General features: G+C 42.3%; 4 protein-coding genes across 4 annotated transcripts; 2 read left to right on the top strand and 2 right to left on the bottom strand.

Moving 5' to 3' along the window:
- Positions 1-120: 120 nt before the first annotated feature.
- Positions 121-2283, bottom strand: C7M61_003911 (uncharacterized protein; the record flags this gene model as incomplete). Its single annotated transcript, XM_024859243.1, has 2 exons — positions 121-144; positions 658-2283. 2 exons carry the CDS (start codon positions 2281-2283, stop codon positions 121-123), a joined length of 1650 nt encoding a protein of 549 aa, XP_024712545.1.
- Positions 2284-3162: 879 nt separating this feature from the next.
- Positions 3163-4731, top strand: ERG5 (C-22 sterol desaturase; the record flags this gene model as incomplete). The annotated part of the gene is made up of 1 exon (XM_024859242.1): positions 3163-4731. The coding sequence occupies one exon, from the start codon at positions 3163-3165 to the stop codon at positions 4729-4731; it is 1569 nt and encodes a 522-aa protein (XP_024712544.1).
- Positions 4732-4917: 186 nt separating this feature from the next.
- GND1 (phosphogluconate dehydrogenase (decarboxylating)) lies at positions 4918-6444 on the bottom strand (the record flags this gene model as incomplete). Its single annotated transcript, XM_024859241.1, has 1 exon — positions 4918-6444. One exon carries the CDS (start codon positions 6442-6444, stop codon positions 4918-4920), a length of 1527 nt encoding a protein of 508 aa, XP_024712543.1.
- Positions 6445-7787: 1343 nt separating this feature from the next.
- Positions 7788-9383, top strand: MET3 (sulfate adenylyltransferase; the record flags this gene model as incomplete). The annotated part of the gene is made up of 1 exon (XM_024859240.1): positions 7788-9383. The coding sequence occupies one exon, from the start codon at positions 7788-7790 to the stop codon at positions 9381-9383; it is 1596 nt and encodes a 531-aa protein (XP_024712542.1).
- Between the last annotated feature and the right edge of the window lie 1646 nt (positions 9384-11029).

The raw sequence follows: 11029 nt of genomic DNA, 5'->3' as shown, positions 1-11029 counted from the left end.
TCTGAAACTTCTACGAAAAAAGAGTGCACGCCCATCTTCGATGATTACTTTGAATGTTTGCATGGTTACAAGGAACGTGAGAAATCGAGATTGATGTATCAACAACTCAAGGCCAATGAATCATCTGATAAGGACATCAAACCGCTGAGCTTTTTCAGTAATGGAGGTGAAAGTTATAAAAGATTGGATCTCGTTTGATTCATGTCATCGCGAACTTTGTTAGCTTACATACTTTGAATAAAGATTTAGACATCTTCGATACTGGCTTTTCTATTTACTTAGTTTCGCAAGAGACCTTGAAAGATCTCGATGGGTTTGACAGTAATGGGATTCATAAAGGATATTCTCCCACAAAATTGCACTGTGCGCACTCGATGTCTTCATGTTACAATCGATCAAGTCATGTTCGAATCCTAACTTGTGAACAGTATCCTCCACTTTGTCCTCGGTTGACCATAAAGTATTAACAAAGTCACCGTATCTATGCAAAAGTTTGCTTATGAATTTGAAATTAGCATTTGTAGTTTTCTCAGGGGTGTGAAGTGACATCATGAAAAGTCGCTTTAGGAAGAGCATAACCCGAGTTTTTGAACCACTTTTAGATCTGAAAAAGATGAAATCCAAACACTTCACCAAAAGTTCTGACCTAGTGGATACGTTGACTGCAGGCTTCTCCTCTCCCAATTCTTCTCCAAGAGGGTCCTCGAGTCTAAGCGATTTGGTGGAAAGCTCCAAGTCGGCATCAAGGCCAATATCTGTAATCACGGCATAAAGACCCTCGACAAATCTAGATAAGTCAACCGGGAAAGGGAGCTTTCCGTGTTCTGTGTGATTTGAAATGAGAGCAAATGAGGTTGCAACACACAAAAGGATCTGTCTGATATCCTCTGCACCATAAATTCCTCTTGCGGGGAACTTGTGGATTCTACCAACATCCTGATCCCAAATTATTCTATCCATGAGTTCTTTGAGAACTTCAAGGAAATCACCAACGAGATCGATATTTGCCATAGGCCCAAACCTCGACAAGCCCTCTAAAACGGCGGCAACAAGGTTATGAGCATCAGAGGATTTCATCAAGCTGTCTCGAAGTGTCTCAAGATACAACTTGAAGAGACACTGAAGAATTTGGGCCTGAAATTGTACGCGGTCCTTGGCCGAGACTGCCTGCTCCGCCCTTAACATCTCTTCATCTATTGCTTTAGCTTCCTTTCTGGCTTTTCTTTCCTTCTTCGAGAGATGAACCCGTTGTTTTTTCAGTAAACCTTCTGTTGTTCGTTGATTTGAGTTATTGGTAAATGGATCGGCGTTATTTAAGATTGACAAACATAAAAATACATTGAACACCGACTCATCAACTCTATAACTCACCTTTTTGATCTTTGAGCTTAAAAGTCTAGTGATTTTGAGCGAAATTTCCCCTTGCTCACCGTCATCCTTCAACAAAGCCTCGATAGTGCGGATACAGTGTATGAACTGGTTAGTTGCATCCATGTCTCGAGGTTTTCGGCCCAAACATCTTATCAAAATCGAAAACAAGTCCTCATTGAAGTTAAAGTATCTTAACGAGGACATGCACAATTCACATGCCGCTGTAATCGATGTGGTCAATTGCAAGCGAGAAGTTGTGGGCTTTTGTGATTCTACAGACAACAATTGGAGACGGTCGATAAACTTTCGGTAAGACCTCACAAAACTTTCTTCGAAATCCCTTTGCTTCGCAACTTCTCGGCTAACTTTCTCTCTTTTCTCTGTTTCCGATAGAGCTCTAATCTTATAGGATGGTGCTAGCGATTTAAAAACAGGTACGAGCGCTGCAATAGCTAGAACACACTCCGCTTCCACCTCAGAGCATGCATAGCGACATAGTTCATTCAAAGCGTGTGTATTTTCATCCGGCTGGTCTTGCAATTGCGTGGCAAGTTTGGCAATATCCTCTTTAAGGGTTAATAGTTTTTGCTGCGGTGAATAGTGCCGCCCTTCAGCGTCCTTCTGAACATGAGGCTTCTGTGGGTTACTGGGTTCATCCAAATCTTCGGTCTCTTTCTGTGCCAATACTCTTGACACCCGATGGAGTCTCTTTCCCATTTTGATCGGTAATCCCTCGTGCAAAAGCTCAGCACCAGTGTCATCTTGTCTTCTCGCATACATGTCTTCAACATCTTCAGCAGGCTCGCCATCATGGGCAGAAGAGTTTTTGGAAGGCCATTTCCCTTTCTTCGTAGAGCCCAGTGAGCGCCGTTTACTCGGGTATGCTGCCTGTTCAGCCCTTCTCTTTTCCATATGTATTAGGTGCATCGCGATGAGCGCAGAGAACTGGATATGACAGTGCTGCAAGCGCACTCCCTCACTTGATCACCTGATACGGACCACTGGGCTTCGAAGTGAAAGATATGAGTGCTATCCTATTCCATGTTTTTTTTTTTTTTGTTGTTGTTGTTGTTGTTGTTGTTGTTGTTTTCTATGTTGGATTGATTACTAACTAGAACAAAGGCTGTTTTTTTTTTGTGATCAAAGTCTCAAGAGCAAACACTTTGCGATAACAATACAAGTGAGATCCACATCTCATCTTTCGCGCAAATAGTGCTTGGGATACAAAAATGTGTAGAATCTACTAAAGTTGAAAAAGAAAAACTAAGGGGTTAAAATACTAAATGCATTTTGATCATTGAGAAATTATGATTGTAGAACTTTACCCTCACTAAATTAAGATTAGTTTTGGTATTTAATATAGACAAACGCTGAATGGTTTACCTTCAATACAAAAAAGTTGATAAATGAGGATGCAATTACCAAAAAACTTTATGATAATACAGGAACAGATCGAAAGACAACAGAGTAAACATTAGTTTGTCACCTACTTCATTTCTTGATACCTCAAGAGCCTCTCTAGGAAAGTGAAGTCGACGGTTGAAAAAGAAATTACGCGTTGAAAAACATAATCAGTCGATTTTTGTCATCGAACGATGTGTGGTTCATAGTAATCAGAAAAATGTATCGCATTATTGGCACTCCTCGTTTAGCTCGTAGCATGCGCGGGAAGAATGCATGGAGGGAGATAAAAAATTGTAAGATAAAAAAAAAAAAAGCCTGTACGACCAATTCGTATAAAGTAAGTGCGGCCCCCCAACATACAACTACTAGTGTTTTTTTGCAATGCCCATGTCCTCCGCCAACAGCACTCAAGCTCTCCTGAGCGTTATTGAGCAGGGCTCCACTAGAGCCGTCCTAACAAAGTTGACCAACGTTTGGACCTCAACCTCTTGGTGGCAGGTCATAGTTACTGTTGCACTCGGTGCTATTGTTTATGACCAGGTTCTGTACTTGATTAAGAAAGGCACTATAGCTGGCCCTAGGTTCAAAGTTTGGCCGATTATTGGACCCTTCTTAGAGAGCTTGGACCCGAAATTCGAAGAGTACATGGACAAATGGAATTCAGGTCCCTTGTCTTGCGTATCCATTTTTCATAAGTTCGTTGTCATTGCGTCATCGAGAGATTTGGCAAGGAAAATCTTGAGCTCTCCCAAATATGTCAAACCATGTGTTGTGGATGTTGCTATCAAGATTTTGCGTCCCACAAACTGGGTTTTCTTAGATGGAAAGGCCCATGTGGATTACAGGAGATCTTTAAACGGCTTGTTTTCACAGAAGGCCCTAGAGATCTATATACCAGTTCTCGAGAAGTACATGGATATTTATCTCGAAAAATTCATTGGCTTCGATGGTCCAAGAAAGTTTTTCCCGGAGTTCAGAGAATTGCTTTGTGCTTTGTCGCTCCGCACTTTCTGCGGTGACTACATCACTGAGGAGCAAATTGCATTAATCGCCGATAACTATTTCAAGATCACTGCTGCTTTGGAGCTTGTCAACTTTCCTATCATCATTCCATACACGAAGACCTGGTACGGAAAAAAAATTGCCGATGACACTATGAAGATTTTTGAGAGCTGTGCCCAACTGGCAAAAAAGCATATCAATGAAAATAATGGAAAACCAGGATGTGTCATGGATGAGTGGATTTACCTCATGAAAGAGGCCAGGGATAATCACAAAGAAGACCCTGAATCAAAGCTTCTCATCAGAGACTTTTCCAACAAGGAAATTTCGGAGGTAATTTTCACCTTTCTTTTCGCATCTCAGGACGCTTCTTCTTCGTTAGCATGCTGGCTATTCCAAATTGTCGCTGACCGTCCTGATATCGCCAAAAAGATTAGGGAGGAGCAGTTGCTTGTGAGGGGAAATGATCCACTGAAGCCGCTCACTTTGGAGATGATTAATGAAATGAAGTACACAAACTGTGTTGTCAAAGAATCTTTACGTTACAGACCTCCCGTTCTCATGGTTCCATACGTTGTGAAACAGAGCTTTCCCGTAACGCTGGATTACACGGCACCTAAGGGCTCTATGATCGTGCCAACCTTGTATCCTGCTCTTCATGACCCCGAAGTTTATCCCGAGCCCGACTCCTTTATTCCTGAGAGATGGGAAAACCCAACCGGCGATATGGATAAGAGAAGTTGGTTGGTTTTTGGAACCGGGCCACATGTTTGCCTCGGTAAAGTGTACGTTTTGATGATGTTTACAGGAATGTTGGGCAAATTCCTCATGAACAGTGAGATTAAGCACACGGTGACTCCTTTGTCGGAGAAGATTAGGGTGTTTGCAACTATTTTCCCTCAAGATGACTTAATACTTGAATGGGATGCAAGGGATCCTTTATCTCCCAATTAGTCACGTTCTCAAATAAATTAAATCATTATATCATTGAGTAGATTTTGGATTAACCTTACTTCTAAACTTTGCCCAGCTGGTGACCCAATTTAGAGGCACTTATATGCGTTGGATACAATGTACATACTAAACTTCGAAGTATTCTTTTACTGGCTAAAAAGTTCATCATGAAAATTTGAGCGAATATTAAGCATCGTAAGTGGAAGCAGAGATATTTCCACCTCTACCAGTCCAGTTGACGTGGACCCACTGGTCCTTCTTCAAAAAGTCGTTCTCCTCACCGGGCAAAACCTGGAAGGTGTGTGCACCAAAGTAATCTCTTTGAGCTTGCAACAAGTTTGCTGGTAGCTTGGCTGATCTGTAACCATCGTAGAAGGATAAGGCGGTAGTAAACGCAGGAACTGGGACTCCGAATTCAACAGCTTTTGCAACAGTGGATCTCCAACCCTGTTGCGCCTTGACGACGGCATCCTTGAAGAATGGGTGAAACAATAAGTTCTCCAAATCTGGGTTCTCTCTGTAAGCTGAAGTGATCTCACCTAAGAAAACAGATCTAATGATGCAGCCACCTCTCCACATCAACGCAATAGCTGGGTTGTTCAACTTCCAGTTGTATTCCTTGGCAGCTTCTCTGATCAACATAAAGCCCTGGGCATACGAAATGATCTTGGAAGCGTACAAAGCTTGCTCCAAATCGTCAACAAATTTTTGCTTGTCAGTGATTGGAGAATCACCTTCAACACTTGGACCATCCAAAGTCTTCGAGGCTCTGATTCTCTCTTCCTTAAGTGCGGACAAGCATCTAGAGAACACAGCTTCTCCAATTAAGGTGACTGGCATGCCCAAATCCAAAGCATTGATTGCGGTCCATTTTCCAGTACCCTTCTGACCAGCCGTGTCTAAAATCTTTTCGACGACAGGCTTTCCGTCGGTTGGGTCATTGAAGTGCAAAATGTCCCTGGTGATCTCAATCAAGAAAGAGTCCAAAACACCCTTGTTCCACTTCTCGAAGACATCTCCAATCTCTTTATCAGAAAACTTTCCGACTCTCTTCATGAGATCATATGCCTCACAAATCAATTGCATGTCACCGTACTCGATACCATTGTGAACCATCTTAACATAGTGGCCAGCACCACCATCTCCAACCCAGTCACAGCATGGCTCGCCGTCAGACTTAGCAGCAATTGATTGAAAAATGTCCTTGATATGAGGCCAAGCATCAGGGTGACCACCAGGCATCAACGAGGGGCCGTGACGAGCACCCTCTTCGCCTCCGGAGACACCGGATCCAACGAAAAGAATTCCTTGTTGTTTCAATTCCTCGAAACGACGGTTGGAATCAGGGAAATGGGAGTTACCACCATCGATGATGATATCACCCTTCTCCAAATGTGGCAACAACTGCTCAATGAAAGCATCCACAGGTTTGCCAGCCTTAACCAAGAGAACAATTCTTCTGGGGCGCTTCAAGTTAGCGCAGAGTTCCTCAATGGAGTGAGCTCCAATGATGGATTTTCCCTTTGCTTCATTGTCCAAAAATTCATCCACTTTAGAAACGGTTCTGTTGTAAGCAACGACAGTAAAACCATGATCAGCGGCATTTAAGATCAAGTTTTGACCCATGACGGCCAAACCGATCAAACCAATATCACCACTGGCGGTGTTAGTAAGGTGTGAACTCAAAGTCAATATTCTCTCCAGGGACCCCATGATGTTTGAAATTCTAGCAAAGCGAACTGATTACTTAACCCCGTCCACAATTGTATCTTGCACGATCGTCGCGAGGTTCATGCCAAAGCCGAGAGTGCGGACTTGCGGATAGCCTAGGGGTAAGACATGATCAATTGCTATGTGGAAAAGGACATCCTTCAGAGAAAGTCATCTCGTAATTCAATGGATACATACGTTGGAGCAGACATTCTTAAGTAATTAATTGATCGAAAGATTTGTTTGATTGCAATAGACGAGTATCTATAGTTTGGAAAAAAACGGGATCGAGTTTGGGAGAGGCGGAAGTCGTGCATTTATATTACACACGCAGGATTTTTTTTTTTTTTTTTCGATTATGTCAGTAGTAGAGCCTGGACTCTAGCGCCTCATTCTTATTTCATCGGCACACCTCCTTTTCACTACGGACTTATCATCTCGTTGCTCATTTCGAATAAGGAAACTACAAATGCCTCCAATTGTAAATGCAAATTCAAGTATAACTTAGGTGGTTCCATTTCGCACGTGATTTACGGGTTGATGAGAACCGCTTGGATTAGCTAAGCAATTCAGACCCGTAAACATTGCCTGGCTTGAGAGCTTGCTGCGCGAGTTCATCTTCTATTCTTTCAACTGCGTCAGATCAATTATCAGTGCTCGGTCACATCCTATGAACACTTCTCGATTAACGACACCTGATGGGATTAAGTCGCTTCTTTCGTACCCCTCCCCCACCTGTTGTGGGGCATGCGGGGCACTTCTCGTAGGGACCCCCACGCTCGCTCTCAATCAATTATTCTTTTTTTTTTTTTTTTTTTTGCCCATTTTTCTTGTTCTTTTTTTACTAATTTTTACTTTGAAAAAGCCCCTTTTACGCCGCTCCCATAACTAATGACGTAAAAATAGCCTCGATCTCTGAAGGCGTATTTATGTACTATCATTGAACGTTTGCAGGCAACTAATGCACATAAAGGCACAGTAGTCGATTGCACTTAAATACAGCTTTAACATACCTACATTAATGACCATTGGCAGATGCAAAAGCCAAGAGATCCATCCACACGTTGTAAAAAGGTCGCTTTCAACGGTGCAATGTTGAGCATACCTAAGAATACTCTCATCTAAACAGGCCAAAAGATCACCGCAAATAAGCCAGCCCCAGGCAGAAATTGCAATCGAGAGAGACGTAGCGTAGCTGCTCTATAGGCCACGACGATGTTTTAAGGGCCCACTGTGACTATCTACTCTACACCATGTCACGTGAGATTGTATGATTGCAAAACTGTATCGCACCCATGCGTATAAAATGGAAGAGATTCGTTTCGACGATACACCTGCTATACAAAATGCCAATTCCTCAACCCCATGGAGGCTCTTTGCAAGATTTAGTGGTTCGAGATGAATCCATTAAAGATCTGCTTCTTAAAGCGGCTTTGAGTGGAAACCTCGCTGAGCTTTCTTTAAGTGACAGGCAGCTTTGTGACTTGGAATTGATTTTGAACGGAGGATTCTCCCCATTGAAAGGATTCCTCAATGAAGACGACTATAACTCTGTTGTATCAGACATGAGGTTGACGACTGTTAAGAATGAAGCAGGTCAAGGATTGTTATGGCCTATGCCCATCACCCTTGATGTTTCAGAGGCAGTATCGAAGACATTTTCATTGGGTGACAAGGTGGTTCTTAAAGACCCGCGTGATAAGCAAGCACTTGCTATCTTGACAATTGAGTCAATTTATAAGCCAGACAAGGAACGTGAGGCGAAGTCTGTGTTTAGAGGAGATCCAGAACACCCAGCGGTCGACTATCTCTACAATATCGCCGGTGATTATTATTTGGGTGGGTCAATCCAGGGCATAACCTATCCCAAACACTATGACTATACTGATTTCCGCAAACATCCCATTCAATTGAGAAAAGAATTTGAGACTCGTGGGTGGAGCGATCAAAAAATTGTTGCTTTTCAGACTAGAAACCCAATGCACAGGGCCCACAGAGAGCTCACAGTTAGAGCCGCCAAGGATTTAGGTGACAACTCTCATATCTTGATACATCCCGTGGTAGGCATGACCAAACCTGGCGACATCGACCATCATACACGTGTCAAAGTGTACCAGCAAATCTTAAAGAAATATCCTGCTGGGCTAGCTACTCTCTCTTTGTTACCGTTAGCAATGAGAATGGGTGGCGATCGCGAGGCCTTGTGGCATGCCCTTATCAGAATGAACTATGGAGTTGACCATTTCATTGTCGGAAGAGACCATGCAGGTCCCGGAAAAAACTCGAAAGGTGTTGATTTCTACGGACCTTATGATGCTCAAGAGCTCTTGGCTAGTTTGAGTTCGGAGCTCAATGGCAAAATCAAGATTGTCCCTTTCAGAATGGTAACTTATCTTCCAGACGAAGACAGATATGCCCCCATTGATACTATTGATACCTCCTCGGTAAAGACAGCTAATATTTCCGGCACCGAATTGAGACAACGTTTAAGAGATGGTACTGATATACCAGAGTGGTTCTCATACCCAGAGGTTGTGAAGATCTTGAGAGATTCCAATCCCCCACGCTCTCGCCAGGGCTTTGTGGTTGCAATCGATACATCTAAAGGGGGCGAGGAATCCGGTGAGATTTTGGCCGCTGCTTTGCAGCTGTCATTGAATCAGCACTGTGAAGGAAGGCGAGTTACGAGATTACCAAGGTCCTTCAGTGATGCATTCTTAGTTCAAGAGTTAGTCAAAGCAGGCTCCGCGGTGGTCTTGCAATCTGACAAAACTTTGGAACCGATCGTCTCAAACGTCGGACCGGCGAACAGCATCGTGATAACTGCTTCTGCTGGTGAGGTAGGTTTCGAATACAATGTTGCAGGCAACGAGCCCACAGATGCAAGTGGATTGTGTTCTAGAATTATTCAACAGTTAAAGTCTGATGGCTTCCTTAAATAAATTATTAGACAAAAGAGTCAATCAATGTGAATTAGAATCCATACTCGAATGTGTAAATAGCGCACGATATTCAGATCGAGCTATCAGATCGGCCGATTCCCAACTTTATTCAATCTTCAGCGCCCTAAAAAAATACTAACAGTCCTCGCCTGGTCAAAAACAACGAAATACTTATACGATTTATGTAAATGAAAATGAAGTGTTACCGAGTACAGATTTCAATTTGATGATGCCCTCTCATACATGCGGGAGAATAAGAGAAAACGCCTGTTTAGGTCCTCGTTCAAATACAATATGTAACATCAAAATTATTCGAGGAGCACATGAAAGAGTCTAATTCTTGACATCACTTTTCTGAAACTGCCTCACTTCAGAAAATACAGCAATTACATGACTCACAATCATCAGAGGCAGTACTTGATAACTCCTAATCGGCCCGTAGTCAGCCTCTAAAATACTTCACCAAATTACTCTACTAAGGAAGCGTCCAACCTACCTAGGGCACACACAGCAGAAAGAAAGGATTACAGTACCAAATATTTTGGAGACTCCGGATCAAACTCCTGATATCATCTGTTGGTATCTACCGCCTTTGACTTAAATCGCTTCCGTGAAACTTATAGGATCGTGGGCGCATGCCATCATAAGATTTCAGTTCCAAAGATCTGATGGCACTGTGGGTGCCACTGTAAAAGTTTCACGATATGTTTGTCGTACCCACAGAAGCCTAAACTAATAGCGCTGCACCAACAACTGACCTATTATGAACCCATTACATACCCGAAAAACAAAAGATGATCACTGTAAAAGAACAACATTCTTACATACATCCTTAATAATATCAAATTTTTTCGTTCTTTCGATACTACTGTTTAATCCGATCCACAACTTCACTGAACTTTTGATGGTGAAACTAAGGTATGACACATATAAGTATATCGACCAGACACATAAGATGCCAGATTGGTCAGCCCTCGACCACTTGTTAAGAAATAAAAATGATGCGTGTAGCCGCCTGATAATCTGTTCAACTTATGCACTAAGTTTTCATGTCAAGCCAGGAACTAACGTAATTTATGGTTAAATTCCTTGTAGCTATATTCTGACCAGTAATCCACTGATATAGAATTGATGGGAACAACGCAATTACTCTAAGAATAGCGCACTATTATCAACGCAATTGAGTCACGTTTTTTTAATACAATTCAACCTTCGTTGATTGTTTCAACCGATGATGTTGAAAATACTTTGATAGAGAATGAGACTGATAATCATCTTTATGTTTCATACAGCAAGGAAGTGATGGAGACGTCGTTCTACGTTCATTCTTCAAGTGCTATGACGTTTGGTAGTTAAATTGTTGAAAGAGCATTCGAATGCATTGAAAAGTCTTGTTGATCGACGAGCGAGGATGTATTTAGGTCATTATCGAAAGGAGGTGCATTGATTGATATATTACAATGATTAAGGTCTATCTCGTGCGAGATGCAAGACTTGCTCGTCATGATAGAGGGACGGTTAGGAATGGTGATTTGATACGACGTCGAATTGCAGTAAAGCACGATTGCAAAATCTGGGTATAATGAAAGAGGACATGGCCTGGGTTAACTTATTTAGATTTGAATCTTTTGTATACGTTTTTTACG

This window comes from Candidozyma pseudohaemuli (genome assembly GCF_003013735.1).
Source record: "Candidozyma pseudohaemuli strain B12108 chromosome Unknown scaffold00011, whole genome shotgun sequence".
NCBI classification, from domain to species: Eukaryota; Fungi; Ascomycota; class Pichiomycetes; order Serinales; family Metschnikowiaceae; genus Candidozyma; species Candidozyma pseudohaemuli.
This window is presented reverse-complemented; position numbering and strand designations above follow the sequence as displayed.